We start from the raw sequence: 15,452 nt of genomic DNA, 5'->3' as shown, positions 1-15,452 counted from the left end.
AAAAAAAAGGCAGCAGGATTGATGGGCTGATGGGATGAGAGGAGGCCTGCAGACTCCTTAGCCTGAGCACCTAGAAGGGTAAAGTAACCATTGACCAAGATGGGAGACAGTCGGGGGAGCTAGCCTGAGGAGCGGGAGAGAAGGAGTTCAGTTCAGTTGAGTTTGAGATGCCTGTTGTATGTCCGTCCGAATGGAGCTGACAGGTAGATGGGGTTGAGTGTCCTTGTTTCTTAGATGAAGAAGCTGAGGCAGTGGGTGACTTGCCGGAGCCCAGGCACTTAGGGGTAGAACTGGAATTAGAACCCAAGACGGCAGGGGAGAGAAGGGAAGATGGGCCCCACTTCCCATCCGCCTGAGTAGTCCCCATGTTCTGTCCTGCCCGCAGGGTGCCCCTGTGGGCGGCCACATTCTCAGTTACCTCCTGGAGAAGTCCCGTGTGGTCCACCAGAATCACGGGGAGAGGAACTTCCACATTTTCTATCAGCTGCTGGAGGGGGGCGAAGAGGAGACACTGCGCAGGCTGGGCTTGGAGCGCAACCCCCAGAGCTACCTGTACCTGGTGAAGGTGAGCAGCTGGTGGGCAGGGCAGGTGCCACCCGGGGAGCAGCACAGCGCCAGGGCGCCACGGCTGACAGCCCAGCTTTGCCCCTCCCCCAGGGCCAGTGTGCCAAAGTCTCCTCCATCAACGACAAGAACGACTGGAAGGTCGTCAGGAAGGCTCTCACGGTCATCAACTTCACTGAGGATGAAGTGGAGGTGAGGCCTCTGCTGGGGACCCTCTTTCCTCCTGTCACACCCCGAAAATCTCAACCCACTTTTACCGCCCGTATCTACTTAGAGCCCCCTTCTCCTCTCAAACACGTCACCTCCCAGTCCCTGCTCCATCCGACCACCCCTGGTTGCCCTCATGGAACTCTCAGCCCCTCCTGTGACTCCCCTCTGCCCCTGCCTGTCCCCCAGGACCTGCTGAGCATCGTGGCCAGTGTCCTGCATTTGGGCAACCTCCACTTTGCTGCCGATGAGGAGAGCAACGCCCAGGTCACCAGTGAGAATCAGTTCAAGTATCTCACCAGGGTAAGCGGGGTGAGCAGAGGGCAAGGGCAGAGCAGCTGGGTGAGGGGAAGGGCACCCTCACCATGCCCCCCACCCCCTTGACAGCTTCTTGGTGTGGATGGCTCAACATTTCGGGAAGCCCTGACACACAGGAAGATCATCGCCAAGGGAGAAGAGGTGAGGTCAAGCCTTTGCCTCAGGAGATGGGGTGAGGGATGCAGGTAGCCCCCACCCATCGTTGCCCCTTCCCCTGGTCCGCTAGCTGGTCCTCTCAGCAATGATGGAAGGACATAAGGCAGCTGGCTCAGAGAGGCACAGGGGGCGGGCCAAGGTCACACCGGAAGAGGGTGAGGGAACCGGGATAGAGCCAGGACTCCGACCTCAAAGAATGGGGCCTCCTTCCTTCTGGTGGGATGACTGTGTCCTCTCCTGTGCCCGCCCCCACCCCCTCGCCCAGCAGGAGGGGGAGTAGACATAGTTTCCTGGTGTTCGACCTGAACCCAGAGGGGAGTGGGTGGAGAGGGTCTTCAGCACTCATCTCCCTGTCCCACGCCACACCTGCAGCTCCTGAGCCCGCTGAACCTGGAGCAGGCTGCGTATGCTCGAGACGCGCTTGCCAAGGCCGTGTATAGTCGAACCTTTACCTGGCTGGTCGGGAAGATCAACCGATCATTAGCCTCCAAGGTGAGAGCGTGGTCCTGGCTGCTCCCAAGGGAGCAGGGAAGGCATTCCAGGGAGGTCTGGGCCTGGGCACTGGGGACTGGCAGGTGTGGGGACCCATGCTCTTGGTTGAATGACCCTAGGATGCCCAGAGCCCCAGCTGGCGGAGCACCACAGTCCTTGGGCTCCTGGACATTTATGGCTTCGAAGTGTTTCAGCACAACAGGTCAGTGCCCTCTTCCTCCTGCCTGTCTCTCCTCTCGTCTCTCTCTCCCGGTCCTTCTCTGTCCCCGGCCTCTCATTCCTGTCAGTGATTTCCCAACCATCCTGGGTCCCGATGAGTGGTTCTTCCCATAGCTGCTCAGGGGCCTGGCCCATCCTCCCCTTACCCCGGCCCTGTGGCCACCTTGAGCTCCTGTGATCTCTCCTGCTTTCCTCACAGCTTCGAGCAGTTCTGCATCAACTACTGCAACGAGAAGCTGCAGCAGCTGTTCATCGAACTCACCCTCAAGTCAGAGCAGGAGGAGTACGAAGCAGAGGGCATCGCGGTAAGCGCGGGCCTGCAGGTGTCATAGGAAGCCCAGGTGTCAGTCCCCGGGGGAGGCACCAGTACCCCATGATGATGCCCTCCTTCCCTGTACTCCTCAGTGGGAGCCTGTCCAGTATTTCAACAACAAGATCATCTGTGATCTGGTAGAGGAGAAGTTCAAGGGCATCATTTCCATTTTGGTGAGTCGTGTGTTCCTCCTAAGCCTCGTGTGGGGCTGGGTGGGCGGATTCACTCCTTTCCCTTTCTCTCCAGGCCAGAGTTTGGGGCTGAGCAGGGACAGGGCAGGGCTCTGCATGGAGGGTGAGGTGAGGTGCTGGCTGCATCTGGAAGCTGTCCCTAGGAAGTCCCCTTGATCTGCCCCTTTCCCTGTGTCTCTGCCTCCTGCATGGTGCCCCTGAATTACCTGTGCTCTCCAGCCCCTCCCTTGACACATCCATCACTCTGTGCCACACCCCTCAGGACGAGGAGTGTCTGCGCCCTGGGGAGGCCACAGATCTGACCTTCCTGGAGAAGTTGGAGGACACCATCAAGCACCATCCACACTTCCTGACGTGAGTGGGGTTGCAGGGCTCACTTGGGTAGAACCTGTGGAAGCCTGGGATCCCCCCCAACAATGAAAACATCAGCTACAAAGAGCTGACCAGAAGAGGTGCTGAGTTAAGGACAGGTGCACAGAGCTGCAGCTCACCGTACAGCCACAGAGGAAGAAGCCAGGAGCATGGCTTCCTCCTTATTCTTTTCTGAGAATGAAACTTGCGAAGGCCCAGCCAGTGTGACTCAGTGCTTGAGCATTGACCTATGAACCAGGTCACAGTTTGATTCCCTGTCAGGGCACATGCCCAGGGTGTGGGCTCGATCCCCAGTATAGGATGTGTAGGAGGCAACCGATCAATGATTCTTTCTCATTAATGTTTCTATCTCTTTCTCCCTCTCCCTTCCTCTCTAAAATCAGTAAAAACATTAAAAAAAAGAAAGAAAAAGAAACTTGCTAAAATTGTTTAGCTTCCTTTATTTGCAAATTGCTTCTTATTTAACTCATCCCTTAAAGTGGGTGAGGGAGAGGGAGCAAGCCCCTCTGTCCCAGCTCTGTCCTGTATCGTCTGTGCATGTCATCGCCTCTAACCTGAAGCAGCCCCAGGAGGTGTTCCTGGTGCTGTCTCCAGTTTACTGAGGTTCAAAGAGAAGTCCTTTGCCCAAGGTTATCTCCCATCTAGTAAGTTACCGAGCTGGGACTCAGTTCCAGGGCTGCAAATGTCAAAGCCCTACGCATTTTTGCTTAATAGTACTTTCGTTAAAACCCTTTTCCTGGTTGTAAAAATAACATTGCTCATTAGAGAAATGCTGGAATGTGTGCAAAAGCCACTTGGAGTCCTGTCACCCAGAGGCCATCACTGTTAACAATTCGAGGCATTTCCTTCCTGCCTTTTACTATACCTTTTTTTTTTTCTGTGGTTGAGAACTTACTGTGTAGAGCAGGTCCTCAAATAATGCTGTTTCATTCAGTGTTGTTTTGTTATACCATTGATGAGATGTTGTGGAAACTTCATTCTTGTTTATGTCAATTAGCCTCTGGTAAAATTGCTTTTGTTATATGTCGTTTCACTTAGTGAGGACGTACTGTAGAAGGCTCAGGGTAGTGTTATATCTTTCAGTATTTTCCTATATCGTCAAACAGAGAAGAGTTCCTCAAAATGCTTACTCTAATGGCTCTAATCCACAGACACCCCATGGCTCTTACCCAGCCTCTAGGGGCCCTGGCCAGTTTCTGCTAGATAACAAGGCTGCCACAAACTCCTTACGCCTTAAACCTCTGCCTGTGTCTCTGGTTAGTTGCTTGAAATAGTTCTTAAGCCGAAACCGGTTTGGCTCAGTGGATAGAGCGTCGGCCTGCCGACTGAAAGGTCCCGGGTTCGATTCCGGTCAAGGGCATGTACCTGGGTTGCAGGCACATCCCCAGTAGATGTGCAGAAGGCAGCTGATCGATGATTCTCTCTCATCGATGTTTCTAGCTCTCTATCTCTCTCCCTTCCTCTCTGTAATAAATCAATAAAATATATTTAAAAAAAAAAGAAATAGTTCTTAAAAGTAGAAAATGGGCCCAGGCTGGTGTTGCTCAGTGGTTGGAGTGTCATCCTGTACACTGAAAGTTTGTGGGTTCGATTCCCAGTTAAAGGCACATACCTAGGTTGTGGGTTCGATCCCAGTTGGGGCATGTATGTGAGGCAACCAATAGATGTTTCTTTCTCTCCTCCCTCCTTCCCTCTCTCCCTCTTCCTCCTTCTCTTCCTCCCTCTCCTTCTTCTCCCTTCCCCTCTCTCTAAATAATCAATAAAGACAAAACGTAGCTTTGGTCTGTGCACCGAAAGTTTGCCAGTTCAATTCCCAGTCGTAGCACATATCTGGGTTGCAGGTTCAATACCCCATTGGGAGATGTTTCTCTCTCATATCGATGGTCCTCTCTCTCTCTCTCTCTCTCTCTCTCTCTCTGTGTGTGTGTGTCTTCCTCTCTTCAAGCATGCCCTTGGGTGAGGCTTAAAAAATAATAATCTATAATAATAAAAGGGTAATATGCTAATTAGACTGGACATCATTCCGGACGTCCTTTAACAAAGCCCTAATAAAAAGGTAATGTGCTAATTAGACTGAAATTAGACTGGACATCATTCCGGACGTCCTTCCTAACAAAGCCGGGAGGGAAGCCGGTACTGGTCCCGGGTACCTGCAGGTGGTCCGAGGGAAGCCCGGGTCCCAGCTGCCGGAGGGAAGCCAGTACTGGCAGCCGGGGGAAGGAAGGCCTACTCTTGCAGGAATTTTCGTGCATCGGGCCTCTAGTAATAACATAAAATAGAATTAAAAAAATACATATCCTCTAGTGATTGTTTTTTAAATATAGAAAATGGGCTAAAGGGTATACACATGCTTAAGACTTAAGTAATCTCTTGGGGCAGATTCTATTCTTAAAATGTAGGGCCATGCTCAACCCTCTGAGCAGTCATGCAACAGCCAGAGGCGCTAAAAGGAGCCCTCTGCCCAGTGTGCCCTGCAGAGTGGGGGCCCAGATCCCGGGCCTGGCACAGTGTGACCTGGGCAAGGCCATCTATCTCCCTTAGAGCCCGTGGCCACCTCTGTGCAGGGAGGCAGGGTGGGCTGTGGGTGGCCTGGGCATGCCTGCTTCCTACTGGAGGTCTGTTTCCTCTCTAAGGCAGGGAGCATGGCTCAGGCCAGCACGCTAGCTTCCTCTCCCTGTCACCCCCAGGCACAAGCTGGCTGACCAGCGCACCAGGAAATCCCTGGGCCGCGGGGAGTTCCGCCTCCTGCACTACGCTGGGGAAGTGACCTACAGCGTGACCGGTGAGGATGCTGGGCTGGGTCTCCGCAGTGGGCGGGAGGGGGCTCTTCCTCGGCTCACATGTGCTCTCTCCTCCCAGGGTTTCTGGATAAAAACAATGACCTGCTCTTCCGGAACCTGAAGGAGGTGAGGGGGACTGCGGGGAGGACTCCGGGTTTGGCCCCGAATGACCAATGCCCCAGGAATCTGTCCTACTACAACCTCGATCCCGTGCTCTGCCCTCACAGACCTTGTGCAGCTCGGAGAATCCCATTATGAGCCAGTGCTTCGACCGGAGCGAGCTCAGTGACAAGAAGCGCCCAGAGACGGTGTGGAGGCTGTGGGGCCCAAGGGGGCGTGTGTGCGCACAGGGCTGAGTGCCTGCAGGAGCCTGGGAGTTGGCTGTGTGCACGGAGCGTCTGTGCTTGTTGGTTCCCGTGGGTGTGTCTGCCGGCGTCTGTGTGCGCTCTGTCCGGGTGCATGGACAGAGCCACTGCTCCGTGTCCACCCTGTTCTCTCTCCTCTGAGCCAGCCAGCCTCCTCCCTGGTCTCCTGGCTGCTCATCTGCCCTTACCAGCATTCCCCACATATCTGCTCTGGGGATATTCCAAATGGCAGATCAGTTCCTAGCATTCCCCCACTCCACATTCCTCTATGGCTCCCTTGTTCCCTCAAGTTTAAATTCACTCTCCCTAATGTGACTGAGTTCTGCTCCGATACTGCCTCTACCCGCCTCCTACCCCCTTCTCTGCTTGTCCTGTTTGTAGCTCACTGTGTACATCAGGCCTTTGCTCAGACGGCCCCTCTGCCTGGAATGCCTCTCTCCTCTCTTCCTTCTGGCTGACTGTCCTCTTTTTTTTTTTTTTAATTTATTTATTTTTAGCGAGAGAGAAAAACATTGATACGTTGTTCCACGTATTTATGCATTTGTTGGTTAGTTCTTGTATGTGCTCTGACTGGGGATCGAACCCACAACCTTGGTGTATCAGGATGAAGCTTTAACCACTGAATATATCCTTTTTTTTCTTTATTGATTAAGGTATTACATATGTGTCCTTATGCCCCCCTTGCCCCCACCTTTTTTTTAAAAAAAATTTCAGAGAGGAAGGGAGAGGAAGAAAGAGATAGAAACATCAATGATAAGAGAGAATTATTGATCGGCTGCCTCCTACATACACCTCACTGGGGATTGAACCTGCAGCTGGGCATGTGCCCTGACTAGGAGTTGAACCGTGACATCCTGGTTCATGGGTTGATGCTCCACCACTGAGCCACACCAACTGGACTTTTTTTTTTTTTAGAAACAGAATTTCCGGAGGATGAGGCCCAGAAATCAGGATTTTAAAAAGATTCCCAGGTGATTCTAATGTGCAGCCAAGGTTGAGAACCACTGGTTTAAAACTTAGGTGAAGGGGCATGTCCAGGAGGCCTTTCCTGATGCCCGCTCCCCCATAAACGGGATTAGTTGCCCCTTCTTGGTGCTCCCAGAACCACAGGCATACACCCCTGTTACTATTGGGGCCACGACAGATTGCAAGTCTGCTTAAGGGTTCTGCATAGCAGTGTACAGGGATAATGGTTGGACGTACAGGTGTAGGACACATTGTTGAGGAAGGTGGCCCTGAAATTCTAGAAGAGGAAGAGTCCTTGCCAAAGAAAGGTGTAGGATTGAGGTTGTGCTGAGGCCTGAGCAGGGTTTTTAGACCGCAGTGAGGTTCCTAAACTGAGGTCTCTAGTCAAGCCATTGTGGTGACGCAGGTGGGCCTAGTCTGTCCCCTTCCTCTTTGTGAGGGAGGAAGGGCTCCAGCAGGGTGGGGGGTAGTTGAGGGAATAGCTATTTGCCCCAGGGAGGGGCTGTGCTAGGAGTCAGAGGCATCAGCCCAGCTCCAGCCAACCTCCCCTTGGCCTTGGCTCACCAGGTGGCCACCCAGTTCAAGATGAGCCTCCTGCAGCTGGTGGAGATCCTGCAGTCCAAGGAGCCCGCCTACGTCCGCTGCATCAAGCCCAACGACGCCAAGCAGCCCGGTAGGCCCTCCCGCCCGTGGGCCCGTGGGGTGGGCTGAGGCTCCGGGCAAGGGCACAGGCCCTCTGTCCGTGCCAGCCCACTGACTGCCCTGTCCCCCCTGCTCCAGGCCGCTTTGACGAGGTGCTGATCCGGCACCAGGTGAAGTACCTGGGACTGATGGAGAACCTGCGAGTGCGCAGAGCCGGCTTTGCCTATCGCCGCAAATACGAGGCTTTCCTGCAGAGGTAGGTGGGGGCCTGGCTCAGTGCCGGGACCAGGGGTCCAGAGGGTAGGAGCCTGGTATTTCCTGGGAGGGAAGACGGGGGCTCTCAGCCCCATTGCAAAGCCAGGATGCTGAGGCTCTGAGCTGCTGCAGGCCTAATGCCGAGCGTGGTAGAACCCCTCCCCCCAGGCCTTGCCTTCACAGAGCACGTGGCCAGAGGCAGGCATCCACATATCTGTCACCAGGAGAAATGCTAAAAGCTTATGAGGACAGAGTTTCTATCAGCTCAGACAGGAGAGAGCCGCTTTGCAGTTATCCTGACTTAGGGTCTGGGGACTCAGTCAGGTGTGAATTCCATCTCTGCTACTTTCCAGCCGTGGCCTTAGGCAGATGAGAATATTAATTGCCTTATTGTTATAGGGGGACAACAGAGCCCCCTCCCATGCGTTCTGTGAGCTGCCCGTTAGGGGAACCTCCCGGCAGGTGCCCAGAAAAGCTGGTCTGGGTCCCCAGGGAGGGTGGTGGCTGAGGTGGGAGCCCGTACATTTCTGCTCCTGCCCCCAGGTACAAGTCGCTGTGCCCAGAGACATGGCCCACTTGGGCAGGACGGCCTCAGGATGGGGTGGCTGTGCTGGTCAGGCACCTTGGCTATAAGCCAGAAGAGTATAAGATGGGCAGGTGAGTGGTGCCCACTCCTGGGGTCTAGAGGGCATGGGGATGGCAATCAGGGGCTGATCACCGCTGCCCTCCCAGGACCAAGATCTTCATCCGCTTTCCCAAGACGCTGTTTGCCACAGAGGATGCGCTGGAGGTCCGGAGGCAGAGCCTGGGTGAGAGAGACCCCACCTTTCCTGTCCCAGGGGGTCTGTTCTGGGGGGCAGGAAATAAATCACTGCATTAGGGCTCCTTTTCCAGGAAGTCCGCCTCGCCCACATTCTGCTGCCCTCCTCCTTACCAGCCCCAGCCCCCGCCATCTGTCCTGCCCTTGGCACAAACACTGAGGGTGTTCCCACATCCCATTGCTGCCTCTACTCGCTTTCACTTACTCTCCCTTATTTACCCGCACTCAGTAGCTCCTTCAGCCGCTCCTCATCCATGCCACTCGGTGAGCTCTGACAGCCAGGCCCGAGCTGGTCCCTGAGCTCTGGCCCATTGACTTTCTTTCTCACCTACAGCCACAAAGATCCAGGCCTCCTGGCGGGGCTTCCACTGGCGGCAGAAATTCCTCCGGGCGAAGCGATCAGGTTCGGGGGCACTGGGTCTTCAGCGGGCAGGGCCTGGGGTGAGGGTGGGCCACCTGGTGAGGGGATAGAGGTCAGCCATCTGTGGTCTCTGCAGCCGTCTGCATCCAGTCCTGGTGGCGGGGAACGCTGGGACGGAGGAAGGCGGCCAAGAGGAAGTGGGCAGCACAGACTATCCGGCGGTGAGCACTGGGGCACCATGGGGGGGTGCAGACCCAGACGTGTGGAGGGGTCCGTTGCAGACTTCTCACCCCCATCCCTGTTGGGTTCCCCACCCCCAGGCTCATTCGGGGCTTCATCCTGCGCCATGCACCCCGTTGCCCCGAGAACGCCTTCTTCCTGGACCACGTGCGCACCTCATTTTTGCTCAACCTGCGGCGGCAGCTGCCCCGGAATGTCCTGGACACTTCCTGGCCCACACCACCCCCTGCCCTGCGTGAGGTCTGCTGGCCCTACCTGATGACTTGGGGACCTTCAAAGCACTCGGGAGGGGCCCAATTAGCATGAGGCCAGGGGAGCAGTCAGGGGGCTCCCCAAGGGAGTGGAACTGGGGCTGGGCCATGGAGGGCTAGTTGTTTTGAGAGAAACGCCTTCAGGAATGGAAGGGGTTGTCCAGATGGAGGGGATGTCGCTTAGGCCAGAGCCCGGTGGTGGGCATATGCCCGTTGTCCTCAGAGGGAGGGGAGCCAGCTGTCGGTGCCTGATGCTGCTCGCGTCGCGCCCACAGGCCTCCGAGCTGCTGCGGGAGTTGTGTATGAAGAACATGGTGTGGAAGTACTGCCGCAGCATCAGCCCCGAGTGGAAGCAGCAGGTATGGAGAGCCAAGAGGCAGGTGTGGACTGGCCAGGGGGCAGGGGCACCACCTGAAGAGTGCCGGCCTGGGGGAGCACTTTACTCCTGATTTACCATGTGACCTCAAGTGGATCCCAGCCCCTCGTGGGCTGCACGTAGGAAGCAGAAGCTGGAGTGGGTTGTGGGTGGAAAGTAGGGTTCACCTGGGCCAGCTCCACTGGACAGTAGAGGTTTTCCAGAGGCCTGTGTGGAAAAGGCTGCAGCGTCAGTCTAACCGGTTGGTAGTGTCTGCCCTGGTTTTGGAGACAGACATTGGCTGCCAATGTGCCTCCTGTTTGCCAACTCAATACTGGGTGATGCTAAAGGACCCACCTGCTCAGGTGACCTATAGTAGGTTTGAGTGTTAGCAATCAGCCAGCTTCAAGATCCCATGTTGAAGCTGAATATTGGGGGTCCCAGGGCCTGCACCCTGACAATGCTGTCAGGACCCTTCTAGGGAGCTCTCTGCCTTGGTTGGTGGAGCCGGGGTGCAGTAGAGGAGGGGTTCATGGGAGTGTTGGTGGAGCCGGGGTGCGGTAGAGGAGGGGTTCATGGGAGTGTTGGTGGAGCCGGGGTGCAGTAGAGGAGGGGTTCATGGGAGTGTTGGTGGAGCCGGGATGCGGTAGAGGAGGGGTTCATGGGAGTGTTGCTCTTGGGGCTGGAAAGAGGATGAGGGAGGCTGTCTCAGCTGCTGAGGCTCTGGTGAGCCCCGCCCTCTGACATCCCTCCTCCCGGCCCTGGTCCCTCAGCTGCATCAGAAAGCCGTGGCCAGTGAGATCTTCAAGGGCAAGAAGGACAATTACCCGCAGAGTGTCCCCAGGCTCTTCATCAGCACACGGCTTGGTGAGCCCCTGACTTTCCAGTGTCAAACCCTCCCTCACCGTCCTAGTCCCCTCTCTCCTCCTCTGACTCTCTCCCCCACCTGGTGCAGGTGCAGACGAGATCAGCCCCAAAGTGCTGCAGGCCCTTGGCACTGAGCCCATCCAGGTGAGACATCAGGGATGGAGGCATCGGGGCCCCAGCGGAGAGTGAGGGGGTTTTCCCTGGAGCCCCTCGGCCCCTCCCCTGCCCCTCATCCTACCTTCTGTCCTCAGTACGCGGTGCCTGTAGTGAAGTATGACCGGAAGGGCTACAAACCCCGACCCCGGCAACTGCTACTGACGCCCAACGCTGTGGTCATCGTGGAGGATGCCAAAGTCAAGCAGAGGATTGATTACACCAACCTGACCGGTGAGCCAGAGTCCAGGGCTGTGCAGGGAGACCCCTGCTCTGATCTTGATCCCTAACCTCTGCCCTTCCCCCTCAGGAATCTCCGTCAGCAGCCTGAGCGACAGCCTCTTTGTGCTGCATGTGCAGCGCGAGGACAATAAGCAGAAGGTGCCCTTTGGAGACAGGGAGGCAGGGTGGGGTGGGGTGGGTTCTGTAGGTCAGGGCAGAGCCTAACCCCTCCCCTGGCTGGGCCCCCAGGGGGATGTGGTGCTGCAGAGTGACCATGTGATTGAGACACTGACCAAGACGGCACTTAGCGCTGACCGTGTGAACAACATCAACATCAACCAGGGCAGGTGAGGCAGGTGGGCACGGGGAGGGGCCGAGGGTGCACATTGGGGCGGTCCTCACACACTCCCTTCCCGCCAGCATCACATTTGCAGGGGGCCCTGGCAGGGACGGCATTATCGACTTCACACCTGGCTCAGAGCTGCTCATCACTAAGGCCAAGAACGGTCACCTGGCTGTGGTGAGTGGGACCTGGGACTGGGGTGACCCCAGGACTGGGTGGAACCTCCGGTGACCAAGGCGTCTTGGCAGTGCTCGGGTACCGCACCACCCCGGTCAGCCTGCTGCCCATCTGGGGCCAGAAGGAGGGGTAGTGCCGAGGGTCATAAAGATGGCAGCGTGGGGAGGGGGAAGACCTGGGGGCCTGGGTGTGCTGGGTGGGAAGGGAGGCCCCCTCTGGCTAGGGGGTGGGACCAGAGTCTGCAGGACCAGGCTGCCGCTGCATGCTCCTACCTAACCCACGAAGACAGGTGCCCAGTGCGCCTCGGCCTGCTTCCCGCTCACACTCGGGCTTCTCCCTTCCCCACAGGTGGCCCCACGGCTGAACTCTCGGTGATGAAGGTGCCTACTGGACCCTGCCACCGCCCAACGCTTTGCTTATCCTCTCTTCCCTCCCATTACCAAAGACTGAGCTTCCAGACAGGGACCCAGGGACACCTCGAAGCCCACAGACAAACTCCTGCCTCCTGCTCTCCCCTCTCTTGAGGGCGCTGCAGGGAGGGGCGAGGGAGCTGCCCCAGGAGTGGGCCAGGCCGGGCCACAGCAATAGGAAAGCCGGGGCCAGAGGCAGACACGCCAGCCCCACTGTCGATGCCAAATATTTGAGAGAAGGGAACTTTTGCTGAGGTTTTCTCTGAGATTTTTTGATGCTTTATAAGAAACTACCTTGCTGCCCCTTTTCCTGCCTTTACAATGTCCTTTCAATACCAGCCTAGCCTGAGGCTGTCCTGGAGTGGGGGAACGTGTCTCAGACCACAAAATGTGCGAGACTGAGATCAGCTAGTCCAGCTTCCTGGTGTGACAGCAGGAGACAGCAGCCCAAAGAGGGGAAGGGACTTGCCCTTCCTTCGTCCAGCAGGTTGAGGCCAAACCGGGACCGCAGCCCTGTCCTCTCAGTGCCTCATCCAGGAACAGGGCCCCCAGCAAACAGGCTCATGTCTTAGGGTGCATGTGGCTCCCTGACCAGCAATCACCCTTGGGGGCCACCGGGTAGGAGAAGCCCTTCTGCCTGAGTCCATACCTTACGATGACAAATGCCCTGCTCACCAGAACTGGCCCCATTTCAAGGATCTGAGGCCTCTCCTGTGCCCCAAGCTGCCCCCTGTCCTGGGAACCTGGGGAAGGGGCCGGCCTTGGGAGGAGCTGCAGGGGCATCACCTCTTTCTGCTGCTGCTCCCCTCACACCTCCCCAGAGAGCCTGGGCTGCCCAGCTGCCTCTGCCTCCTGGGGTCTCGGCCCACTGCTGACACTTCTGCAATCCAGAGAAACACTAAATAAAGCAATACGTGTTTGCCAACAGTGGTCTCCTTGTGAATGTTAAGAAAGGGAGAGGACCCCCTAGAAGGCAGCCAGGGGTCTTGTATTAGAATCTCTGCCTTGTCCCTGAAGGAAGGAGGCAGAGCTCCCGTCCCAGGGAGAAGAGCAGGTGTGACCAAGGGCCGCAACATTGACTCTTGAGAAGGGCTGCTCAGCCTGGCCCAGTGCTTTGGCTGGGAGGCAGGAAGCATCACACACAGCCCCTTCCCTGTGACCTCGGCCTGTCCTGGAAGGCTGGTGCACAGAAGGGCAGCCCTGGGTGGACAGTGCAGGAGCCAAGGGGCAGACCTGCAGGAGACTGACTCCTGACTGGGACGGGGGTGGGGGAGGGGGATGAAGGATTGCCAACACGTCACAAAGAAGATGACATGCCCTGACCAGTTTGGCTCAGTGGCTAGAGCGTCAGGTTCGATTCCGGTCAAGAGCATGTACCTGGGTTGCGGGCACATCCCCAGTGGGGGGTGTGCAGTAGGCAGCTGATGGATGTTTCTTTCTCATGGATGTTTCTAACTCTATCCCTCTCCCTCCCTCTCTGTAAAAAATCAATAAAATATATTTTTTTAGAAAAAAACAAGATGGCACTTGAGTAGGCCTCAAAGGATAGCCTCCAAATTTGGATTGGGTTGCAAGTGACCAACCCAATCTCAATTGGCTCGGGAAGCAAAGGACATTCAATAGCATTCAAGTCTAGCAGCCCCAGGTGGGGCTGCTCCCAGGCGCTCACAGATGTGTCTGGAACCATCTCCTGGCTCAGCCTTTCCTGGTGATGTGGTGGCAGCAACAGCCACCAACAGCTCCAGACTTGCATTCCATGAAGTTGGCATCAAAGGCAGAGAGAAAAAGCGCCTCTTGTTAAGTAACTCCAAAGTCTTAGAGCCAGTTCTCAGTGGACGGCTTGAATGAGGTGCTTTCCTGTCCCGTTCATTGTAGTTAGGAAGAAAACTTATTCTGATGTGTGTGTGCCAGGCCTGGGTCATGTGTCTACACCCCTAAAACAAGTAGCATGTGCTACACCTGACTACAAGGACCAAGAGTGGGGGCAGATGACTTCCCGAAAGAAAATCAGTGTTGCCTCCAGAAGAAAGGAAATGAGTGCTGCCAGCTGCAACCACAGAGCTCATCAGCAAATGGCTGAGTCTTCCCAAGTGGGAGGGGCACTGCGGGCAGAAGGAATGGCAGGCCTTAAAGGCAAGGAAAGTTCCCGGTTAGGGCCAGGCTACCTGCTGAGTTTAGATTCATCACCTGGGGCAAAAGTTCTCAATCAATGAGATACTATGCGTGGTATGACTATCTTGAGCTTGACACAACCCCGTGAACACACCTAGATTTTGACACTGCCCTACAAATTCATGTACAGGAAAATGAAAGCACCACAGTAATTAGTCTATCAGTAGTAACAGTGGCTCCAAGAAGCCGACAGATAAGATAAACACTGTTAGGTGCCATGACCAGATTTACAACTGTAACCACGTTCCTTTCTCCAGTCAATGGGTACACCCGGGAGAGTGACAGCCCAGATGCCACTGGGTACCCTGTCCTTTTGAGAGGTAATCAGGGATGGCTCTCACCTCCTGCCGGAAGTGCAATGCCCTCCAGGAGGTATCTGCCCATTGTCGTGTTATCGGAGAAATGTGTGGATTGCCTTTCTCCTTTGCTGGTGGGAGTAGGGTTCTTTGGGTGCTGCTGAAATAAGCATTTCTGGAGATGTGGCAGAAAGCTTTATTTTCACGGAATGACATCCTTGGGTTTTCAAAGTCCCATTTCTCTTAATCCAGTCCTGGAAGATGTGCAGCTGGGGACTCCGTCGAATTAGAAACAAAGCCAGTGTCCACAGTTTCCATCGCAGGGCAGAGTCGGGGCCGGGAGAGCATTAGGCTAGTTGTAGTGATCAGTCCTTTGCATGGGGTCCACATCGCTGTGGGCCATGCGGGCAAATGCAGGGGAGCGAAGGGAGTGCGCCCCTGCAGCAAGTCTCTAGAGTCCGAAAACACTAAAGCACAAGAGCATGGACCAAGAGAGCGACCTCCTTTGCCCAGGAGATTAACTATCTCCAATCTTCCCAACCTGGCAGTGGCCACACCTACTCTGGCTAATGACCTGTTCCCAGGTGTGACCAACAGATAAGCACCCTCCCTGTCACCCAGACTTTATAGGGCATGCGTCTATCCTCCCCTTCGCCCAGCTCTCTGCTTGTGGGGAATAGACCTGGGGAGGGCTACACTGCAGCTTCCAAGCAAAGCTGCAGAAAGGACATGCCTATATGATTTGGACTTCCCTTTGCTTCTTTCCTGTTAATTAATAACGTGGTTAAATCACAACGGTATCAGTAGGAAGCTAATTTTGGCTCTGGACAAGGGCATCCACCCAACTCTACATTCAGTCATTCAACCAACATTTACTTAATGTGCCAGGCTCTCTAGGTTAGCCTTGATATCTGGGAGATTGCAGGAACAAAAAAGACCCAAATC

At 55.6% G+C, this 15,452-nt stretch overlaps 1 protein-coding gene across 1 annotated transcript in view; it reads left to right on the top strand.

Moving 5' to 3' along the window:
• Positions 1-12,344, top strand: part of MYO1C (myosin IC) — a 20,766-nt gene extending 8,422 nt beyond the window's left edge. The window contains exons 6-32 of the mRNA XM_006768086.2: positions 386-565; positions 658-756; positions 961-1,074; positions 1,159-1,230; positions 1,618-1,737; positions 1,857-1,939; positions 2,156-2,261; positions 2,362-2,442; positions 2,723-2,814; positions 5,520-5,614; positions 5,692-5,738; positions 5,840-5,920; positions 7,511-7,616; positions 7,724-7,841; positions 8,384-8,497; positions 8,573-8,649; positions 8,995-9,063; positions 9,158-9,242; positions 9,342-9,501; positions 9,788-9,871; positions 10,641-10,734; positions 10,823-10,878; positions 10,986-11,121; positions 11,198-11,268; positions 11,359-11,456; positions 11,530-11,629; positions 11,978-12,344. Of these exons, the coding sequence (XP_006768149.1) occupies positions 386-565; positions 658-756; positions 961-1,074; positions 1,159-1,230; positions 1,618-1,737; positions 1,857-1,939; positions 2,156-2,261; positions 2,362-2,442; positions 2,723-2,814; positions 5,520-5,614; positions 5,692-5,738; positions 5,840-5,920; positions 7,511-7,616; positions 7,724-7,841; positions 8,384-8,497; positions 8,573-8,649; positions 8,995-9,063; positions 9,158-9,242; positions 9,342-9,501; positions 9,788-9,871; positions 10,641-10,734; positions 10,823-10,878; positions 10,986-11,121; positions 11,198-11,268; positions 11,359-11,456; positions 11,530-11,629; positions 11,978-12,004 (2,565 nt within the window). The 3' untranslated portion in view covers positions 12,005-12,344. The remainder of the gene's footprint in view (positions 1-385; positions 566-657; positions 757-960; positions 1,075-1,158; positions 1,231-1,617; positions 1,738-1,856; positions 1,940-2,155; positions 2,262-2,361; positions 2,443-2,722; positions 2,815-5,519; positions 5,615-5,691; positions 5,739-5,839; positions 5,921-7,510; positions 7,617-7,723; positions 7,842-8,383; positions 8,498-8,572; positions 8,650-8,994; positions 9,064-9,157; positions 9,243-9,341; positions 9,502-9,787; positions 9,872-10,640; positions 10,735-10,822; positions 10,879-10,985; positions 11,122-11,197; positions 11,269-11,358; positions 11,457-11,529; positions 11,630-11,977) is intronic.
• Positions 12,345-15,452: the final 3,108 nt, after the last annotated feature.

Source organism: Myotis davidii, unplaced genomic scaffold (assembly GCF_000327345.1).
Source record: "Myotis davidii unplaced genomic scaffold, ASM32734v1 scaffold363, whole genome shotgun sequence".
Taxonomy (NCBI): Eukaryota; Metazoa; Chordata; class Mammalia; order Chiroptera; family Vespertilionidae; genus Myotis; species Myotis davidii.
This window is presented reverse-complemented; position numbering and strand designations above follow the sequence as displayed.